Source organism: Populus trichocarpa, chromosome 4, assembly GCF_000002775.5.
Source record: "Populus trichocarpa isolate Nisqually-1 chromosome 4, P.trichocarpa_v4.1, whole genome shotgun sequence".
In the NCBI taxonomy this organism is placed as follows: domain Eukaryota; kingdom Viridiplantae; phylum Streptophyta; class Magnoliopsida; order Malpighiales; family Salicaceae; genus Populus; species Populus trichocarpa.
This window is the reverse complement of record NC_037288.2, coordinates 16,933,964-16,957,432: the sequence shown is the minus strand read 5'-3', so window position 1 is coordinate 16,957,432 and position 23,469 is coordinate 16,933,964. Positions and strand designations below refer to the sequence as shown.

The window sequence follows — 23,469 nt, the reverse complement described above, 5'->3', positions numbered from 1 at the left end:
ATGCCAGAAAGCTAATTAATCTTTGATAAGCCAATTTAATTCAATAGAAAACAAAAAAAATACGAGAATCTCTCTCACACAAGTTGATTAAATTCGACATCAATAGTATTATCAAGTCTCAATATTTTGTACTTACAGATAGTATTTATACTCTTGAAAATAAAAACTCTAATGGATCTACTTTTATAGGCTAAATTGGCTCACTTACAAAACTGACCTAAAACCTATACTAATAAACTCGAATGTATGGACCCAAACAAGCCTTGGGCCATAGCTCAGAACTAATTATTAATTTAGCCCAAACAAACATTGGACCTTATCTAATTAATCAAACCCAAGCCCAATATGAATTAAGCCTATTAGAAAAAAAAATGGCAAGGCTATTAGCCCCATTAAATAGTCCAAATAGAAGTAATAACAAAAATAAAACACAAGAGAATAAATTATCTTTGTTGTCGTGAGAAAAGATGAAGAAAAGAAAACAAAATAAATATAAAACAAGGCTTTATATAGAGTCTTGTTGCCGCCACTATTGTCCTTGAAAACAAAGAAAACTTGTTGCTTTTTACTCCTTTATTTTGGAGGAAAAGTTGTTGCGACTTTGTTTTCTCTTCAAGCATGGACTCCTTTAAATAACCTCCTATAATCTCTATTTTAAATAAGGAAATCTTGTAAAATAAGGAAAAGAGCAATAAAAGAATCCCAAGCCTCTTTCCATAATATACATTCAATAATGGATATGGAATATTTGCAAACTATGGATAATAGTTGCTACCATAAATGTCTTCTTGTTTGATATAAAATCCTTGTAGAATAGGTAAGTCGATGGCTGCCACACATGCTAACAAGAGCATTAAAGAATCCTTATATTAAGTAGAATTCATAATACACAAGGAAACAATGTTTCTTTAATTTTCGCACATCCCGTGTAAGTTTCAATCCTGAACTCAAACATGTTGTTCCCTCTTGTCTGAATGAATTAGCAAGCCTACTATATATCGACAAAAAGGCATGAATGTATACTTTTCAACCTAATTATAATATTAGCAAAAATTCTTTTGTTGCTCTAGATATAGTCCAAACAATAGATAAAGATCCAGATAGACAGATTTGACAAGATTCATCCAGTAACTTTGACCCTCTGAAATAATCCCTTACTAAACTCCGATTGACTTGAAATTATAATCTAATGTATAACAACATGTCTAGAAACACGTTTAAAAATCTTGGCTCATTCTAGCTATTGAGTTGAAAGTTATGCTAAATAGCGTAAAACTGGACAATAAAGAATTTTAAACAAAAATCTGAATTTGACTTTGTTTGGATCATATTACATGGGGTGCCTTTAACTTCATTTTTGTTTGTGGAAATATATGCATTATGCACCAAACCTTTGAATAGATTTCTATAATGCACTTCATTTTTTCTTACTATTTTTCACTATAACAAATTGTTATTTGTGTATTTAGATAAAGAGAAGATTCCACGAGCATATTTGTAGGTCATATTGTACCTAGTTTAGCTTTAATCCTCTTTGGGTTATGGCACACCATCAACACTATCAAAGTCTTCTACAACAAAGGATCTTCTAACTTTACTGTAAAGTTCTGGTACCTATTTTATGGCTTTATTTCCAGAATGAAACACTTAAAGCTCATCTTTATTCAATTTTTCTTAGTTTTTTCAATTTTCATGCATATCTTAGATTTCCATTTCTTTTGCTTTTCATTCAAGCTTAATAGTTTTGAGCATACGAGCATGTTTCTCCACCTTGCTATATTTGTAGGTTTTACTCTTTCCATATATATTATTTTTCTGATATCTTTTCTAGGGTCGGTGGTATTTTTGTGGCCTTTGTTTTTTTCCAAGAGCTTTTCCTTTTGCATTTTCACTCCACTAACCATGTTGGACTTAAAGGTCATTATCATTAGCTCTTTCAGCTCATTGTGTTTGTCTCTTTTTTTGGTAGTTTAAGCCATAACTAATTTCTCAAATAGTTTTCATGTGGCTCTTGTTGTAAACCCCAAGATAAATTGGAAATAATATATAATAAAAATTGAGGTGTAATTCAATAAAATAAGAAAAAAAAGAAAATGAGATAATACAATAAAAAAGGAAGAGTTTTTTTTGGTGAAAATGCATATTTTTCCATTAGTAAAATTAGTCTAGCCATTTTGAGAAATGGCAAGACCGATTTACATAAAATAGTTAGACCATTTTCAAAACGGTCAGACTATTTAGCTATTGTCTCTGTTATAACTCGATGGTCTGCAACAAAAGGAAAAGGAGCAAATTCATTTCTTCTTCTTTCTTTCAACTTGAACGACTAGAAAGTGATGGTTAAGAGTAAAAAGATGGTGTTTTGAGTGATAAACAATTACCCTATAAATTTAAAGAGATCAAAGAAAAGAAAAGCTAAGTTAGAGTGAGAAAGTGAAGGGAGAAGAGGAAAAGAGAGAAGTTGAAGAAATATCTTGACGGATCGACTTTAAAAATACATTTAGCAACCGGGTAAGGTGTTTGAAACCCTTTCATATCGATTTGAACAAGTATTTAATGATTTGATGCAAAATTATCAATATTTGAATTAGGGTTTTTTAAATGAAATTTGGGGGAAATTGAAATTAGTTGTTAGTTATTGTTATGGATGATTAAATGACTAGAGAGAGTAAGAAATTTGTTAAATTAAATAAAAAAATTTGGATGGGTAATGAAGCTTAAGGGCCAGCCATTGAGAGTAAACAGAGATGTTTGATGAATTTGTGTTGTGCTTGTAAATTATGTTTGTGGGTAGTAGTTTAGAAGATTAATTATATTTCTATATGATAAATGTGAATTTCAATGTTTTAGGAATTCAATGTTTTAGAGAAATTAATGAAATTAAAATAAATTATACTTGTGTAATACTTGTAGTGATGTGGTGAAGGGTTGATTGTTGATTTGATTAGGAAATTGTTGTTAATTAGAAAGAAAAATACCCCCACCTAAAAAGAAGCATTTGGTCAATTGAAAAAATTAGAAGGGGTGGGTTGTTTGAATAAATTGATATTTGAAAAGGGCTTATTTGCAATAAATTAATCATCAGATGATTAATTGGTAACTGGGTTTTAAGAATTTTATGTAAAAAACATATCCTTCTCTTTTTGGTATTGTCGACCAAAGATAAAGGAATGACATTGTAGTAATAATTATTTATGTATTGACTTGTTACATAAAATAAAGTTAATACAAGGATATGTGACGTTAAACATTAAGATATTAAAATTGCAAGAGAGATTGTGGAAGGGGTAGAAAGATGGGATCCCACACATAGAGCCTCAGTAGGTAGGTGCTCAACACCTTATTAATTTGGCTTTATTGAAAATTGTTATAAATATCAAAGTAGATTCTTTACTATTATATTGTATTAATATCTTATATGATATTGTTATCCTGTTCTGGGCTGGATGATTGGTTCTTGGTTTAATAATTAATGCCCTGTTCTGGGCTAGATGACTAATTCTTTGTTTAAGAACTACTGTCTTGTTCTAGGCTGGATAATTAGTTCCTTAGTTTAAGGATTAGTGCTTTGAAACTGGATACCCTGAATGAGTGTTTATTACCTGGGTTTGGTTTTAGGAACAAATCTTTTGAATGTTTGAGGGATTGGTGTAATTAATAAGAAGAGGAATTAAGTTATTTATTAACTCAATTCTTAATGGAAGTGTATATTTTAGTTACTCAGTAAATTCATTAAATTGTATTAAAAAAATATTTTGTTATATTAATTAATTGTGGTATAAAATGATTTTCAGAGTCCTCACAGCTTTACCGGGATTAGTAGATTATCGAGCCCTTTATGTTTTGTATTTTATAAGAATATAACTGATGTTGCATATTTTATGAAATTTTAGGATGATAACTGTCATGATGTGCACGACATCAAATGATGGATCTATCTCTTGAAATATTAAAGAGGGTTTAGGGTGATTCCAGATGATTTCATCTTTCCCAAAGGGTCTATTTCTAATCCCAATGAATTTTTGAACAATCTTTAAAGTTTCATGAATTTTATGATAAATTATTGTGCTATTGTTATGGATTATTGTTAAATGTCATGTAATTTATGTGTGTTTGAATGATTTGAGTACATAAATATTTAATGTTTTTGCAATTTTAATCTAGATTTCTAATGTTTATTAGTTTTGTGTGATAAAATTTTATATTGTGATGGTTTTTATATAATTTATGGTGTGATTGTAATTTTTTGAAATATTATTTTGGGATAATTGAATTATATATATTATTCTCGAATGATTTTGAATTTATAATTGTGAAATTTGGCTAGTGAGATTATTATTTTGGGATGATTGAATTTTTTTAGAAAATATCATTTGTGATAATTTGGTGCACTTAATGGTGTGTGAATGATTGAGTAAAATTATCGATATCAAGTTTATGGAATTTTATGATTTTAATGTAAATCTTATTTCGTTGATGCTGTTATTAAATTGTCAAATTTAATGTATTTGGCATTTTAATATGTTAAATATTTTTAATTTGTGAATCTTATTGGGAATATTTCTTTATAATTATATGAAAGTTGTGTGTGCACATATTTGTTTTTAGCAGTGTCTTGGCATATAAAATATATGTGTGTATTTGTTCTTGTGTTTTTTTCTTTATTATATTTTAGGATTACATCTTAATATTTCTTCTATTAAGTATGGATTTGGGTCGGGTTGGATTTAACATGACTTCACAAAGGCCCAATTTATTCGAGCAATAACCTTTGTGAATATGTTAGATAACTTGGGTCAAAGTTCATTTTTCATCATCCATACGGGTTCAATACTTGTTTTAAAAATAAATAAAAATGTTATTTGTATTAGTTGTCCCTTATAATTGTTAATCAACCCAAGATGAAATGGTCACATTAGGCTTTGTCTTTTGGATATTGATTAATGAAAAACAAGATTAAATAATAAAAATTATAAAATAAAAATGTTCTTTCGAGTTAATTGTTTCTATTAAGTATTAATTAATCCAAGATGGTACAATCTAATATCGGACCTGTCTTTTCAGATGCTGATTAATAAATTTATTGATATAGCCATTCCTTTTTTTACAATTTCAAAATCCAATTTATAATATTTTAGTGGCCGATGGAATGATCTAATATTGAGTTCTTTGTTTGAATGATATTTGATAGATAATGTACATATTATAACCATATAATGTACATCTTATAACCATTTTTTTCTACATTTTTCAAAATCAATTTGATATACTCATCATTCTTTGAATAATTGGAATGATCTAAAATCAAGCCTTGTATTTGGGATGTTATTTAGATAGTTAATCATGATTATAACATCTAAGTCTTATATTAAATGATCGTATCATATGTTAAGTAACCCAGAAAGTAATGGTTTCAGTATCAATCATGTTCTTTGGATGTTACTAGGTAAATAATGGTTTTTATTTTTACTTTTACTTTTTGTGATATTAAAAATCAAATTGATGATCTTTTTTTTCCTAGATGATCCAGAATAGTAATGTCCAACATTATGACCTTTTCTTTGGATATTGTTTTATGAATAATGACAATACCCTGAAATACATACTAATTTAGGCAAAACATCTTAAATTACATTGATTATTGAAAATATACAATACTGTAGTTTATTTTAGGTAGAATGTATAAAGTGATATCTATCTTTTCTATTACATAATCAACCCCTTACCCAGAACCTCTGAAAATCGGTTAAGGTTTTTAGTTATCATAAAACTAGGTAGTTATTTGAACTGCAACCACTACCATAATCGGCCCTAAATAAATGTTAACAAACAAGTTTGATACGAAGGACTTACATGTTACAGATGTCATACTAGAAATAAAAATTTCTAAGATATTTAATGGATTGGTATTGTCCCAATCTCATTATGTTAAGAAAATTCTTGAGAAATTTTCTAAAGATGACAATAGTACAGTCAAAACATCAATTGATATAAGTATACATCTATTCAAGAATAGAAGTAAGGGAATAAATCAATTAGAATATTCTCAAATAATTAGATGCCTAATGTATGTTATAACCTACATAAGGCCTGATATTGCTTACTTAGTTAGTAAACTGAGTACATTTACAAGTAATTCAAATATGAATCATTGGAAGGTAATAAAAACGGTACTTAAGTATTTGAGGTGCACCTTGAACTATGAGTTACACTATACCCAACTATACTAAAAGAATATAATGATGCTAATTGGGTATCTGACACTAAGGATTCAAAATCTACAAATGGATATGTCTTCACAACTATGTTATGAAAATCCTTCAAACAAACATGTATCGCTAGATCCATGATCGAATTAGAGTTTATTGCTTTTAATAAAACTGAAAAGGAGCCGAATGGATTCAGAATTTCTTAGAGAATATTCCATGTTGGCCAAAACCACTATCAACTTTTTGTGTCCATTGCTATAGTAAATCAGCAATTGGAATGGCATAAAGTAGTATGAACAATGAGAAGTTTAGACATATACATCGCGGACATAATATTGTTTGACACTTGCTCTCGAATGAAATTATCTCCATTAACTATGTAAAGTCAAAGAAAAAATATTGTGGATCCGTTAACCAAAGATTTGTCGAAAGAGCTTGTGTATAATTCATTGAGGGGAATGTGCTTAAAACCTTTTAAAAAAATAAAAGAGTGTATTGATGGTAACTATACCTAGTTGATTGGATATCCCGAGATCTAAGTTCCAATGGAAAACTAAGTTATATAACATTCTTGGTAGCACAAGGAAACTATTATTTCCTGTTTATTCCTATGATAAAATAAGTGTGAGCTGCAACGTGATAAAGTGTGAGCTGAGCTCTTAATGATTTTCATATTTTGGTACACTAAGTGGAGTAGAGCAGAATACTCTTAATGAAAGATCACCTATATGAGTGAGATGGTCGTTTCTTTGAGAATTTCGATAAGAACTGAATTCTCTAAAACACTAATGAATTCAAAAGTTAATAAACACAACAGTGAGAACCAAAGGAAGTCTCTACGTAAAGAACTATATGAGTACTATTATCTAAGTTTACACAGAGGCTGAATAACTCAAGACATCACATTTACTATATAGCCGACTAAATTTGATAGTATTTTACTAAGAAATGTTCAAAACTAAAAGTTACCTATCTTGATGTAATTATCTACCAAATCAGTATCTCTCGACAAATCTTTGAGTTATTTTTAAAATGGTGAGGCAATTTCCATTTATGTGGAGGATTGTTGGAAATTTGTTTTAATTAATATGATTTTAAAAAAATTATGGGTGAATGAGAAATTAATCTTAAAGAACCCTTGATTTTTCCACTTAAAGAACCCTTAGTTTTTCTAGATTTAATTTTTTATTTATGGTGGTTAATCAAAGTTTGATAATGATGAGAATTATTTTTTCAACCTTTAACTTCCAAAATTCTATTTTTTAGCAATTTGGTATTGTGTTAACTTCTATTTTTTGGCCAATCATAAAAAAAAATCATTTGGTTGGCTAAATATTTCTGCTTTTTATACTAAGTATCACATAATTGCGTTTTAAATCTTAGTTCGGTAAAAGCTAAAATAGCATGATTTTCATTTATTTTGCTTGCAAAATTCATATGAGAACATTTTTAACCAAACATATATATTTTTTAAAAAAATTTAATTGCAATTAAAAATGTTTTTCTTAAACTTATTTTTTTAAAACTACAAACACAAACTTTAGAGAGGTGATGTTATTTCTCGCTGGATAAGCTTTAAATGATGTTTGTTTAAATAGTCTTTCCAGAAGAAAAAAAAATGAGTTATTCGTTTGATCAAATTAATTAAAACACTAAAAATTTAATTAGTCAATCTAAATTAATATTTAATTTGATTCAACTAAAAACTTAACTTGATTTAGGCTTCGAATCTTGTGTTTTTCAAATCAACCAATCAACAAGTTTAATAAATGATGATTATAGCAATTAGACCCTTTATAAGAATAAAGTTTCAAATTTTTTCTTCTGTGTTTTTTTTTTTCATGAATAGATTTTCAAATTGAAAATCGCTTCTTATTTAGTTTTTAACACGAAAAAAATACAGTTTATAGTAAACCTTCTAATCGACCTGTAAAAAACCAGAAACGAATTCCTTTTCATTAATATTTTTCCATACAGCTTCATCTGTTGAAACTTAATGTGCTGGTTTGGTTCATACATCCAAAAAAACCCAGCACTGCATAAATAAATAACAAAGAAATTAAGGTACATCCTTAATAAAGAACAACCAACCAAGACACACCAAGGTAGCTAAAATTTCTCATTCAGTCTCCTCCACAAAAGCCTCGATTCGAAGAAGAACGAACCCGACAGCAACTCCAACAAGTACAAGCCCATTCATGACTGCTGCTATCCTAAATATCTCACCAACATTGCTACAGGTTGAAGAGAGTGCACCTCCACTTCCGCCTTTACCTTTCGATGGAGCTTTCAATGAGCTCACAATCTTTGCAAAAGACTGCTCAGAGCCTACTGATAAGCCTAATGAACTCACGCTGTTGTGAGCTTTTAGCCCACCAAAAGAATTCAGTCCTGTTATGTAATTTACATTGGTTTGCTTCCTCTTGGGACTGCTAACTGCGGAAGCAACAAGTGTTGGTGGAGAAAATGTTGCTGAGGTTGTTGCCATTGACACAAAACCTGCTACATATAATGAAAGAACGAAAAAAGATCAGCCTTTGTATACAGCAAACAGAAATATTGAAGTTACTAATTATATGATTTAATGAGATAATCATTTTATGCCTGACAGAGGAGGAATCTGTAGTTACCTTGTTTTTTATGGTGTCTGTCTAGTTAGAGGTTTAGCAAAATATGATTGAAAAGAAAGGAAATGGAGACTTTTGTATGGAAAATAATGAGAGAGGATGGATAAGGCAGGGAGAGGATGAATGGTGGACAAGCAGATTAGATGGACTACAGGCTACAGAATATTTTCAAGGGTAAGAAAAGATAGTGCACCTTAAAAATTAAAATGCTAGCCAGGAAAATAAAAAATGAGGCCACTGGGCCTAGTTTGTAGAGAAGTTGGCCAACAAATTTGAATAATTTAACAGTCCAGAGCTTCCATGGTCTCCAGTTCTATTAACTCACTCAAGAGAATTCAGACCCAGGCCCGATTTCAAAGAAGACTAAAAACGCGACCCCCTGGCCCCAAATAAGATCCATACCACGGCATCAAATGTTTTTTTTCTTCTTTTCTTTTCTTTTCTTTGATAGATACCACGGCATCATTTGAAGATGATGGACTGGTCAAAGATAAGTTTTTTCAAAGCAATTTACAGCAGGGCAGATTGTTCACATAGCATAAAGTAATCAGGTTTGGACATGATTGGAATTAGCTTTTTCAGAACGTTGATGCCAAATAAACCTTAAAGAGAGAGTATCATACATGCACAGATCATTCATCTAGCAACTGCGCCCTGAGCACCAGTGCACTGCTAGAGAGAGTGTTTCAAAAAGCTTTTTTGTACATTTTATTTATACATTACAGGACACGAGAAATTCTAAGAGAGTTTCCCACTTTTGTGTTTGCTTCCACTGAGTGCTTTTATGTGCCTCCAAGCTGCATAGAAAGCAAAGAATCATCCGAGAGAAAGCATATATAAGTTGAATCGACAAGTATAATTAGTACTATCTGATTGCCAACAAAATAAAAGCTTGATAGCTGTAATTCTTACAAACTATAATACTTTAATTTCCTGTCATTGATGAAACTGAGTATAGTCTGGAAATTCCAAACAAATCTGTAACGTTTGCCTTATAACATTTGCTAAGAGACCAAAATTTGAGCTATGTCAACAAACAATATACCTAACAGAATTAGGAACCTGATAATGATGTAGCCTCGTTGCAAATTAAGAATAGGAAATCAAGAAATTATAAAAGCAGTTGCTCTTACACTGCAAGTCAATTTGAAGGCCCGCTGCCATCAACTGCACGGAACATTGAAACTTGTAGTGAAAATTTTTTGTTCTTGATCAGCTCAAAAACACATACATCTCCTTCCTTCAAGTTGTTTTCCCTTTTAAATTCATTCCATCCCCTTGAGATAATCATGCGGGCACGTTGTGTTTTATTGAGACGAAGAGGCCATTGTCTTCCATCAGAAACTTGAAGTTTAATATGTTCTGAAACTCCACTTAAATGTCTTTTAGAAAATTCAGCCGGCACAGCCTACACAAAACAAGAAGAATCAAGAAGTGAATGTGTAACTTGTAAACTTGATGAACATATCTTATTTATGAGATTACCACGAAACACTTATTGTATGACCGTAACAGGACCATGAAAGAAGGATTTTTAGGCCTGAACATTCTGGCGGCATGAATTGCCTTCTTGCTTTCTTCTGAAGCCTTTGCAAATCCACAAACAATGATGTCCGTGTCTTCTCCACATCGCGGTGAAAAATCAGTTTCATCTGCATATGATGGAGCTAGCAATCAGAAACAAAAAGGTTATACCAGATCATAAAATGATATCCAAACAACATAAAAGAGCTTACCAAATTTAGTTTTAGATTTGCCCTTGTTGACCTTGGTTTCATCTATCAAGGATCCATGTGGCCTAGGCAATCTACATTTCTTAGACAGCTTCCTTCTCTTTGATTCATCAGTATCATCTAACTCGGCCATAACAATAAGCTCCTTCTTCACAGGTATTTTGCCTCTTTTGTCACCGGAACATTCAAAACATGGCCTCTCTTGGGCATTGTTTTCTGATGGAGGAGGCTTAGATGGGTGCCTTTGTCTTGAATCCCCTGCATCTTCATCAAAAACTCCACTTTCCAGTGCGCAACAATATTGGGAATCGATGCTTGCAATTGTACCTTCATCTTTCATTACATCTACATCATATGGTGAACATTTTTCATCGTAATTGATCTTTCCACCACTAGTCCCTCCCCTGCATCTATGATACGGAATCTCACATGCAGTCTTATCAAATATGAGAGCATTAAAATTAGAGCAACCTCTATAACCAAAGACTAAAAGGTGCCCATAACCGACTGAATGTTGCTCTAAGAACTGTAGCCAACCATCATCAAACGAAACGCTGTTGTTGGATTTTGTTAATCCTATTTGCCAGGAATGGCCATTGGGTAGAACAACTTTAGCAACATCAGAAAGTTCTTCCCCAAATTTCCTCGCAAACTTATTTGGAATCCTCTGCAGATACTCAAATTAAAGTTAGATCAAATGTTCCATGTACAATTTTTTTTCTATATAATTGCAACACAGTCATTACTTTCATTTTCATAAACCAAGAATTATCTCATTTCAGATAAAATAGATGACTGATACTGATTGGAAAAACAGGAGTGGTAACTATTATTCTGTAGATGTTTCACTTAAAGTTGAAACATCTAGCCTTTCATCGTTGCCCCTCTATAGCTTTTATAGTATCAACAACATTAAAGTCACTGAAATCGAAGTTCAAAAGTCACATGCATCCTGGCTTGTCACTTACATTCAATCTTTATCAGCACAACTTATTGGCCCTGAGAAGGCCTTTTTTCAATAGAAAGAACATTTCTTCCACTCTACACAAAAGAAAATGAAAAACAGATCCTTTCTGGCCCAGCAGTGACCAAGATAATTTGCTAGAAATTAACTTAAATCTGGAACTTTCATGAAAAGGACAAAGCTTTTCAAGAATGACAGACTTTTCTTTTTGCTTCATGCAAAGCCAAATTCCAAGTTATCTCATTTCAAACTTCAATCATGCAACACATAAAAAAATGTTCATCGGGAAGAATAAATATAAAAGACAATCTACTAGTTAGCTATAGATTTTATGCATCAAGTGAACAGGAATCCCTAACTATCACATGCATGCAATCAAAATTACCAGCTTCTTATCTTTTAAGGTACTCTGAGTGATTATCTTGAAGAAATGCCACAACGGTCTCTGATCCGCCTGAAGACTCCTGGTTGGCCGCACTTCCTTCCGGGGAGCCATTGCTGTAATTTTTGGCAAATTGCTACTGTGACATTTTATATTATTACTGTTGCAACAAGTTTTTTATTATAATAACTCTGAGGTATGTTTGGTGGACTAGGAATTTCAGCATGCAAGTGACACGTAAATCATCTAGATTCACGCTGCCTTCTTTTCATTCAACAAAATTTACAATTAGCAGGCCGGCCTATTAGTTTCTTTATGTTTGGTGGACCATCATTGTCACATAATAGGGCCTCTCTAAGAAATTGTGTCCAAAATATTGGAACCCCCAAGACAAATACAGCAAAGAAAGATGGTTCATGCATCAACTGTCTTAGTCACAGTGGAAAATTGGGACCGTTAGGATCAGTTCAATCCAAGCCAAGCTTGAACTCAAAACTGGATCAAGCTGAGTTTTAGGCTTCGTCTAGTTGCAGCGTAGTATAATTTTCAGTATGCATGAAATATATATCACAATTAAGCTAGAAGACCAATTATCATTTAATTATATGAGAGGGAAACTAAAAGCATTTTCTGCAGATTAAAATATTTAACACTCAAAACATATAGGCCATTATCCACTAATTTGGTTATAGTTGTGGTTTTTAAAAGTTCGATAATACTTTAAAAGCTAGTGTTATAGTTTTTCAAATGTTGTTTTCAGAAACCATTGTCAACTAAAAGTCACAACCTCAGTTAAAAATATAATTGTTCATTGATATAGTTGGATTAATTTTGGTTCATAGTATATCAAACTTAACTCCTGATATTTTATAAATTATAAACCCGACTTATTCAATATTTTTTTAGATCCGAGTGGATTAAATATGTTAAATTGAGCTAAATTTGTGTATGAATATTATAAATATTCACAGACTGAGCTTATATTGTTAATTTTAATGAGTTTGTATTTGATGAAAAACCTATAACATGGACTATAGATGTGATGACATCTTTAATATTAAGTATAATTTTCATAACTTATATTACTATTAAATTCTAGTTACCTTCACCTCCCCTCCAACAAAAAAAATATTTTTTTTATTATTATTTTAAATAAATTTAATATAAAGATTACTAACAAAAACTTTGAAAAATAATAATAATAATAATAAATGCTTAGTCCAAAGCACCTAGCTGAATGCCATAACTTTCCTAAACAGATGGACCCCTCAGCAAGGGTAATTTAGCCACAAGGAAAATTATTTTTTTTTATTGGATTGTGCTTATTATAACTGTTATCTAGACCTGTAGGGTCCTTATATCTGGATTTTGATGCTTCATAACTTGATAATTTTTAATGAAATTTTAATGAAAAAACAATATTTGAAAATATATTAGTAATTATTTTTTAAAGTATTTTTTATATATCAAAAAGTATTTTTTTTATTTTTTAAAATTTATTTTTAACATCAACATATCAAAATAATTGAAAAATACTAAAAAATAATTAATTTAAAATAAAAAAATCTAAATTTTCATTTAACCGCGACCTAAATAGACACTAAAACTGAAGTACTTTCTGTTAAAAAAAATCAGAGACATGCATATTGTACGGGAAAATGTAAAGGGTATCCACAAACTATTTTGGATTTATAACTATAGTTTTAAAACCCGGCCCGGCGGGTCGACCCGGGACCCGTTTGACCTAGGATTAGAACTGGGTCGGGTTTATGAAAAAATAAGGGTTGTTAACACAGTCAAAAACTCGATTGCAATCCGTTGACTATTTTTTTATATTTTTTACTAAAATAACATCGTTTTAATTTATAAAAACAATTAGGGTTGACCCAATAACCCGTGACCCGAGCCTTGACTTAGATCAACCACGAGGCCGGGTTTAAAAACACTGTTCATAACTGGATTCTAATTGTCAATATAAATATAGCCAAAAAAGGCACAACGCCAGTCTTGGACGTGGAGGTAAGTGGAACATACATGATGAAGCATAAGCTATCAAACAATCCTTAGACATGCAACGATAGTTCAACTTCTCTTTGCTCGACTCTCTTGCATCTTCTAAATCAATTATCTCAGCATCCACTTCCTTCACAAACTTTTCACTCGTTTTGTCACCGAATTGCTTAAAATTTTGCCTCTGCTGCACAGAATTACACCTTCGACGCCTTTTCATCCCAAGATTTTGCTCTGCTGAAGCGTTGTCTCTTTTGCTGGATTTTCCTTTCCTTCCAAATCCATTTGAATCTGTACTTTTCAAAACACATTCATTAAGAGATGCAATCTTGCAACCAGAGATTTCAATAGAGTCTTCATCTTCCATTTTTTCTACAGGATTGAAGAAACGTTTCTCACCATAATTAGTCTTTTTAGCGCTAGTTGGTCCAACACATGGGCAAGGATATCGAATCTCACAAGCACTCATATCAAATATGAGAACGCTAAAATTACAGCAACCTCTATATGCAAAGACTAAAGGGTATCCAAAACGAATTGAATGATGCTCTACAAACTTTTGCTGACCCTCATCAAACCAGATATTGCTCTGGTCTTTTGTTAAGCCTATCTCCCAAGCATGACAAGAAGGAACAATGACTTTAGCAACACCAGAAAGTTCTTCACCATATCTCCTCACAAACGTATTCGGAATCCTCTGCAAAAGTACTTAAATGTTCTGATGCAAGACAAAATCAACCAAAGTACTTCGAACAATATGTTTTAGGATTTATATAATTGTAGCATGACATGATTTTCATTATCTATAGATTTAAGCTAATCACATAGGTGAACCGATTATCACTGCGATAAGAGTGGCAAAGCATGAAGCACCGTATGCAAAGTGAAACAGTTATTTCTCAGAAACTTGTTGACGATTGGACTGTAGCCTAGTGGCACCCTCCCAGCAACAATGCAGGGACAGAGTAGGGACTTGATTATCTTCCTCGGGTGAGTAGAATTCAGCCAGCAGGGGCCAAATTCAAGAAAACAAGAGAAATAAACATGGAGATGGGCAACCATGCATGCACACTAGAAACTCATGACCTTCCATCACCATTCTCTATAATTTATCTCTACCACATTAACATCACCAATATCAAGATCCTGAAGTCACATTCAATTTTCAGTTTACATTGGATCTTTTATCAAAAATCTATATAGAACAATCAACTCTTGTTTAAGAAGTTCAGAGACATTCGTAGAAACATAATGATCAGCTTTGATTTAATGTCTTAGGTTCATGTTTAATCAAAGCAGTCTTTGATTTAAGAAAAGAAATCACATTTTTTGCAACATTGTTTATCTTTTGCTACATTCACAACACACCAACAATCTCATTTAAGTCTCTCCCAATGCAAATTAATTGTTTTTGGTGAAATAGAATATATATATATATATATATATATATAACAAGAGATCAACAATCTCCAGATTTATTCCCAAATCATCTAGAGTCTCCCTTTATGCAATTTGCTTTCTTCTGCATAGACAAAGCAACAAAGATCAGAATTCAAAAGTACTGAGCTAGGGAATCCTAAGAATGAGCCAAAAAAAAGGACTTGCCATGGAAATTATGGAAGAATATTAGGAAATATTAACCTTAAGCATTGCGTTATAGGCAAGGACTTGCCTTAGATCAGCTACCTCTTGCTCCAACTGCTCAACCTGCAGGACAAATTTTAGTTTCGCAGCAAGGCTAAAAAATGGAGACACTTTGTGACTAGCTCCTAGATTGTGGACATTTATAAAGAACATTTATACAAGGCTTCTCATTTATCAGCTTTGGATTAATCAAGCAGTCAAGTAACTATGGTGGGAGACTAGAATGAGGTGATACTACTTGTAATTTGAATATATGACAAATTTAAGTCTTATGCATTGGAGCTCCATGAATGCAAAAGGTCAATCGATTAGTTTACCCTCGAAGAGGAAAAATATGATACCAAATTGAGGGTACCAAACTACACAAGTCTAGAAAATCTATGTAAATGGCCCAATAAAAACTCTAAAAACAAGAAAAAAAAACCTCCGATCAGAGGGAGGAAAGTGCTTTGCATGTAAACCAAAACATGTATCTATTTTTTCATGGATTCAGAAGCAATCAGGGGCGGAGTGAGGGGGGCAAGCAGGGGCCCGAGACCCTGCAAGAATTCTTTTTTTTTTTTATTTAGGGGTAAAACAGAAGTGTGAATTAATAGGAACTAAGGCTGTGGATATCTGCCGGGTGACGAGAACAAAAGGCTGAAAAGAATGGTCCCACAGCCCACCAACTTTGTGTAATTAATTAATGGATTGTGATAAAAAAAAATGCCTACGTGGAAAGTAATAGGCTACAAAGTGATCAATATATTTCTTGTCTTTTCTCTCCTTATAGGCTACAAAGCACAACCCTAATATAAATTGTTGCAATTCCAACGCAGCCTATCAAAACAAAAACAAGAATAAAGATCCTAAACAGAATTTTTGTGCGGAAAGATTGAAGCAGAGTATTGTTTGATTTATTTTTCAGTAAACAAAACAAGGTACGTAATTGGATATCAATAACTCAAATTTAAAATATATTTTTATTTTGTTTTGAGATGTTTATTAAGAATTTAATAAGATTTTTTTATAATTTTATAATTTTTGCTTTTTTTTTTTCAAATTTGCTAGTTCTAACAATTGTTTTTTGAATTCTTGTTATAGTGATTTTTTTTTCTAATTGATTAGATATATTTTATTAGTTTGTTTTGATTATGCATGAATTTTTTTTTTATGTTTTGTTTTTAGCAGAGCCACCAAAATTATCAATTTTTTCTCACTATATATGTTTTGATTTTAGGTTGAACCATGAACAAAATAAGAAGAATTGATTTTTTTTTTGAAAAAAAAGAAAAAATATTGATAACTCACAGCCTAGTGAACCAACTCCAAGTAATGTTAAAGTTATGGTTGAGCAGCCTCTATGTGCTTCAGTTTACAAAGAACCTACGCTGATTAGTGAGCAGCCTCTTACTAGAATCGATATTGCTCATTTAATTAGAGATCCAAGCAATCGTCCTCAAATTTGGGAATACCCGGTTAATCAACAAGATGAAATTCGAAGGGCATACATTAATTTGGGGCCATATCAACCTTTGATGTCTGAATATCCGCTAACTGGTAATAAACATCCTCATCGATTTCAGTCTCATTGGTTCAAAAGTTATCCGTGGCTTCAATATTCAGAGAAAAATACTGCATTTTGTTTCCCTTGCTATTTATTTCCAAGTAAACCATCTGAAAAGCCAGGATCAGACACATTTACTGTTAAAGGATTTAATTGTTGGAAGAAAGTTAATGATGGGGAACGATGTGCTTTTTTGACTCATATGGGAAAAGGTCCAAATTCAGCTCATAGATTTTCTACCAGGTGCTTGGAAAATTTGAAAAACCAGTCATGTCATATTGAGAAGGTAGTTAAGAGGCAAACTACTCAAGAAATTCAGAATAATCGATTGCATATTAAAGCTTCAATAGATATTGTTCGTTGGCTCACATTTCAAGCATGTGCTTTTAGAGGGCATGATGAACATCCAGAATCAAAAAACCGAGGTAATTTTCTTGAAATGATAGAACTTTTAGCATCATACAATGAACAAATAGGTGCTCTTGTTTTGGGTAATGCTCCACAAAATGCTAAATACACCTCACATCAAATTCAAAAAGAAATTTTGCATGTCTTTGGTAGAAATGTTCAGTCTTCAATTCATCATGAGATTGGTGATGCAAGATTTTGTTTAATTGTTGATGAAGCTCGAGATGAATCTAGAAGAGAGCAAATGGCCCTTGTTATTAGGTTTGTTGATAGAAGTGGATTTATACGAGAACGATTTTTGGATATAGTTCATGTCAAAGATACAACTGCTGCAACTCTTAAGGAAGAGATTTCCTTTGTTTTATCTCATCATAATCTGGATGTTCAAAATATTAGGGGTCAAGGGTATGATGGTGCCAGTAATATGCATGGAGAGTGAAATAGTTTGCAAGCTTTATTCATTAATGATTGCCCTTATGCATATTATGTAAATTGCTTAGCTCATGAATTACAATTGGCTCTTATTGCTGCAGCTAGAGAAATATCTGATGTTCACACTTTCTTTTAGAATTTGATTTTTATTATTAATATTGTTAGTGCTTCTTGTAAGCGTAATGATGAATTACGGGCTTTCCAAGCAGCTACAATTGAACATTTAGTTGATATTGGTGAGATTGAAACGGGTAAAGGAGTTAATCAAGTAGGTGGTTTGCAACGACCTGGAGATAGCAGATGGAGTTCACACTTCAAATCAATTTGCAGTTTGATAAAAATGTATAGGGCAACTTGCTTAGTTCTTGAAAACATTGCTTTAGATGGATCTACTTATTCTCAACGTGGCTTTTTCATTTAAGTTGCTAATGTCATTTGATTTTGCATTCATCTTACATATAATGAAGGATGTTATGAGAATTACTGATATGCTTTGCCAAGCTCTACAACAAAAATCTCAAGACATTTTAAATGCTATGCATTTAGTGACTACCACAAAGACTTTAATTCAGAAGTTAAGAGATGATGGTTGGAAAACTCTTTTAAAAGAAGTGACATTATTTGTAAGCATCAAGACATTGAAGTTCCTGATATGGATGCTTGTTTTTCTAGTGTGGGATGATCTCGTCGTAAACAAAAATCAGTAACAGTTGAACATCATTACCGAGTTGATATATTTACAGCTATCATTGATCAACAATTGCAAGAGCTAAATAATAGATTCAATGAGCAGGCAATCGAGCTTTTTAAGTTGAGCACAACTTTAGATCCTAGAAATAGCTATAAATTATTCAATGTTGAAGATATATGCTTACTTGTTGACAAGTTCTATCCTCAAGATTTTTCTGATCAAGAAAAAAATCATTTGAGACTTCAGTTGCAGCATTATGAGCTTGATGTATCTAATCATCCAAAGTTAAAGAGCATGTCATCGATTACTGATTTATGTCAAGGACTGGTTGAAACAGGAAAATCAACAATTTATCCACTAGTTGACAGGTTGATTCGGCTTATTTTGACTCTTCCTGTTTCGACAACAACTACTGAACAAGCTTTCTCAGCGATGAAGATTGTTAAAACAAGACTTCGTAATCGGATGGAGGATGATTTTCTTGCAAATTATTTGATTGTCTACATAGAAAAATAAATTGTTGAAAGATTCACAATTGATATGATAATCGATGATTTCTATTCTATGAAAGAACGACGAGCACAATTAAAATAAATATGTAAGAATCATTCTTTATTATTTTTTACTTTATTTCAAAGTTTATCAAACATAAATAATGCTTCGCTTTAGCTAATGTTTCTTTTATACTTTGTATGTTTATATTTGATAGGTATAAAGACCAAAAACATTAAAGTGATGGATACATATGAAGATGGAATTAACTTCATTGCTTTGACTGAATTCAGTATTGCTCCAAACCTTTTACCTTATACAAAGGTTATTATATGTTTGTAATAAGTTATTTGAATAAAACTAAATAATAAAGGTTTTTTTTACAACTCATATATAATAAATTAAAACAAATATTATATATTGTTATATTATTTTTGATCACCCCTAATAAATAATCCTAGCTCCGCCCTGGAAGCAATAATGGTGGTTTGAATCAACTTTGAATATACCTTAAATCAAGAAAACACTTCCCTTTGATGGTTTGTAAATTAATCAATGACTGGAATTAGTAGTTAAAACTGGCACAGCAAGGGGATGTCTTCTTAATTTCGCCAAAAATTGATCTAACATGATCCTTCGCCAAAAATGAGAGTTCATGAACATGACAAGGATTCATCCACGCAAGCAAAATGACACACTTAGGGTACGTCTGTGTGATTGGAGTAGTAATGGCAGTTGAAAATATATTTTTTTGTTTAAAAATATATTAAAATAAAATATTTTTATTTTTTAAAAATTATTTTTAATATAAACATATCAAAATAATATGAAAATATAAAAAAAATTCATTTTAAACAAAAAAAATTTAAAATTTTAAAAAACACGATGTCCTAAACACTCTTTTAAACAAGAATTATCAGTTTTTATCATTGTTTGTTAAAGTATTTCTCATTTAAAAATATATTAAAATAATATATTTTTTATTTTTAAAATATTATTTTTAATATCAACCTATTAAAATAAATATATATAAAAAAATTAATTTAAAATAAAAAATTATAACTTTTTTAAAACATAAAAACATCACTCATATTCGACGGGACCTCACTTTCCTCAGTGCGTTCCTCGAGCTTCTCGAGTCGATAGAAGTACTCTCTCCTTTCTGTGGACAATACAGGTGGCATAACATCTTGGCTCCTCTGTCCACGTGGTACATTCAAGATTACAACTGGCAGTCCATTGCACATGTTTTTCTTTTCTTTTTTCTACGAGTGGATGGTATAATGGTTACCGCGGGTAGGATTTTTTAATATTTATATTATATTTTTTATTTATAAAATAAAAAATTTAAATATTATAAGTATTTATTAACTAGATTTTATTCTTTAATAAAAAATAATTAATATATATTTTAAGCAAGTACGAATATATGTGTGTTTTTCATGTCAATATTGAAATATTCAATTTCTTATAGTACAGGACATGAGTTCTAACAAGAAACTCAAGGTCATATTGGGCATGCAGGGCACATGCTCAATTGGGCATATCCCAGCACACCCAGCAGAGGCATGACATTCCCAACTTATTGGGCGGGCGTGATATGCCTAACAACATCGTGGGTTTAGGTTAAGGAGTGTACCCCAACCCAACATGTTTGGATTCAGGAATGCGCTTGGATCCATTTTATATTTTTAATGAGCTTGAGCTCAACACTTGTCAGATATTTTTCAGGACCCCACACATGTCTCTCGGTAATATATTTTGATCTAATACGTATTATTTTGAGTAGAGTACAACTCAAAATATCACAAGGGTGAAATTACATTTTAGCCTCTTCTCTCCACAAAAAAAAGAAAGATTCATAGGCTATAAATATATCATGAATTCTTCAAGCCAAAGGTTCATAATCTCTTCATTCTTAACATTTTTAGTATACATATTTTCATAGCTTATCTCTCTAAAATATCATTGCACTTTCTCTCTCCATAAAGTTATAGACTTTACCATCAGAGAGTTTTGACGTCCATCAAATGAGACCTTTTATGGGTAACAGCTACCGGTCATCTGGCTCACCAAGCACCACATGCTACTACCATAGCTACTAGTCACCTCGCTCACCAGGCATCACTCGCTATTACCACAGCTACCGATCACCTGGCTCACTAGGCACCATCTACTACTACCATAACTACCAGACACCTTGACTAAGAAGAATTGATCAGATTGTTTGAACTAAAAGATCAATCAATTATCCAACACATCAGCCTTATTCCTAAGCATCTTGGATCTTGAAACCTATCAATTGGTGCCATCTATGAAGACCTAATAAAACATCCATTAGTTTCTAAAACTTTTTTTTGATATTTTCAGGTCATTTCATAGCATACAACCAAGACACACTTGGGTTAGGATGCATGACAAATCTACTTGTTACCACAAATACTTCTACCCAATCAGACCTTTAACAACTCATTAGTCAGGTGTAACTTCTCACTCAGATCATGTTGGGAATCCAAGGGCAAAATCAAACCTTGTCACCCCGACAAGTCTTAACACTCTTAGTAATACACAACCGCCTCAACGTCACGGCCACATTAGGCGCCCGTAAATGATTACATTACCCAAATGAGACTAAACATAATGACAATCTTGAGAGTCCCTCAAGGGGTCGCTCGCGCCAATTATGATGGTTGACCCATGGAAGCATGTATAGAATGTGCGTGGTAGCTTAGAGTTGGTCATCTAGAATAGTGACTCGATATGCAAAATCCTCCCCACAACTTCCCAAGGATATGAGCATGCATAGTACAATAATTTGGAGCCAAGCTCCATTAATGGGTTTAGTGACCTATGTGCTAAGCTAGTGGCACGCTTCAGCACCAGCATACTAGCTAAGAAAAGCTCAAGGAAACTATTTGGTGTTACCCAACAAATAGGTAAGTCCACACGAGCATATTTAAAGAGATTCAGTGAGGCGATACTCAAAGTTAAAGAATTGCTTGAGCTAGTAGCCTTTGAGGCCTTGATAAGAGGGGTAAGGGAACATACACTATGGAAAAACTTTATTCTTTACCCAACAAAAACTTGCTTGAGGTAAATCAAGTCATGAAAAATCATATACAAGTGGAAGAGGCCAACTTGTTACCACATGGGCCTCCTTGTTTTTCAAAGAACCAGCATGAAAGACCTTCTAAGTGAAATCATTCTCCTAGTAGAAATGAAAGCTCGATGAAGAACCATGCAAGATCAACCCATAATCGTTTGGTGTATCCTAATGATCACTTATTTGAAGTTATTAGGACAATCAAAGCAAACACTTTAGCGCCACCTCCAAGACATGTTACTCCTAAGAACCTTTCTTGTACCTATCACTCAATTCACCTTAGGATGTATAATCCTCAATATAAATGTAAGTTTTTTTTAATAAAAATAATATATCTTTGACATACATTTCATATCTACATATCTTCAATGTGGGCTTTCAGATACTTTCCAAGAAAGGGATTGACTTAGTCTCCCTAGGGAAATAACCCTACAATTTTCAAAGGTTGATTCAAGATCCTCTATTCTTCAGGTGATGCCTAAAGGCCTCTTACCAATTCTCTATGGTAGCCCAAACCCAACACCTGAGGAGTTTGGTAGCCCAAGCACAACTCCCTAGAAAGCATGAGCTCGGGCAAGAAGCCCAAGCCAATGCTGGGCATGCAAGGCACACACCCGTGTTGGGCGTGCCGTCACGCCCAAAATAGGCATGACATTCACAACTTGCTGGGCGTGACACGTCTAACACCTTTGGTGCTATGTGAGTATCCTAACACCCCTGTGTGTTCGGGCTTCCATGCTTGAGGCCAATGTGCTCGGGCTAGGAAGCGCACCCTGAGCCCAACATGCTTGAGTAGAATACAACTCAAAATATCACAATGATGAAATTACACCTCAACCTCTCCTCTCCATAAAAATGACAAGATTTATGGGCTATAAATACACTATGAATCCTTCATGTCAAAAGTTCATAATCTCTTCATTCTTAACATTTTTAGCATATATATTTTCAGAGTCTATCTCTCTAAAATATCATTGCACTTTCTCTCTCCATAAAATTACTGACTTTGTCAAGAGTCTCCACATCCATTAAAGAGAACCTTTTACAGGTAAAAATTATTGGTTACCTGGCTCACCAAGCACCACCCACTACTACCATAACTACTGGTCACCTGGCTCATCAGGTACCACCTGCTACTACCACAACTACTAGACACCTTGACTAGGGAGAATTGATCAAATTATTTGAACTAAGAAATCATCTTATTCCTATACATCTTGGATTTTAG

The 23,469-nt window shown here is 32.4% G+C and overlaps 3 protein-coding genes across 4 annotated transcripts; 1 reads left to right on the top strand and 2 right to left on the bottom strand.

Moving 5' to 3' along the window:
• Positions 1 to 8,143: 8,143 nt before the first annotated feature.
• LOC18097853 (uncharacterized) lies at positions 8,144 to 9,007 on the bottom strand. Of its 2 annotated transcripts, none has more exons than XM_006384417.3 (2): positions 8,840 to 9,007; positions 8,144 to 8,711 (listed from the first exon to the last, which is right to left on the bottom strand). In XM_006384417.3, the coding sequence occupies exon 2, from the start codon at positions 8,695 to 8,697 to the stop codon at positions 8,329 to 8,331; it is 369 nt and encodes a 122-aa protein (XP_006384479.1). In that variant the 5' UTR covers positions 8,698 to 8,711; positions 8,840 to 9,007; the 3' UTR covers positions 8,144 to 8,328. The 2 variants fall into 2 exon arrangements, with proteins under 2 accessions (XP_006384479.1, XP_024454850.1); XM_024599082.2 differs by having other exon boundaries at positions 8,144 to 8,708.
• A 403-nt stretch (positions 9,008 to 9,410) lies between these two features.
• Positions 9,411 to 12,153, bottom strand: LOC18097852 (B3 domain-containing transcription factor VRN1). Its single transcript, XM_024599244.2, has 5 exons — positions 11,919 to 12,153; positions 10,573 to 11,236; positions 10,322 to 10,488; positions 9,970 to 10,244; positions 9,411 to 9,633 (listed from the first exon to the last, which is right to left on the bottom strand). The coding sequence occupies exons 1-4, from the start codon at positions 12,027 to 12,029 to the stop codon at positions 9,978 to 9,980; spliced, it is 1,209 nt and encodes a 402-aa protein (XP_024455012.1). The 5' UTR covers positions 12,030 to 12,153; the 3' UTR covers positions 9,411 to 9,633; positions 9,970 to 9,977.
• A 4,741-nt stretch (positions 12,154 to 16,894) lies between these two features.
• LOC112327346 (uncharacterized) lies at positions 16,895 to 17,962 on the top strand. The gene has a single exon (XM_024600132.1). It carries the CDS (start codon positions 16,895 to 16,897, stop codon positions 17,960 to 17,962), a length of 1,068 nt encoding a protein of 355 aa, XP_024455900.1.
• The last annotated feature ends 5,507 nt before the right edge of the window (positions 17,963 to 23,469 follow it).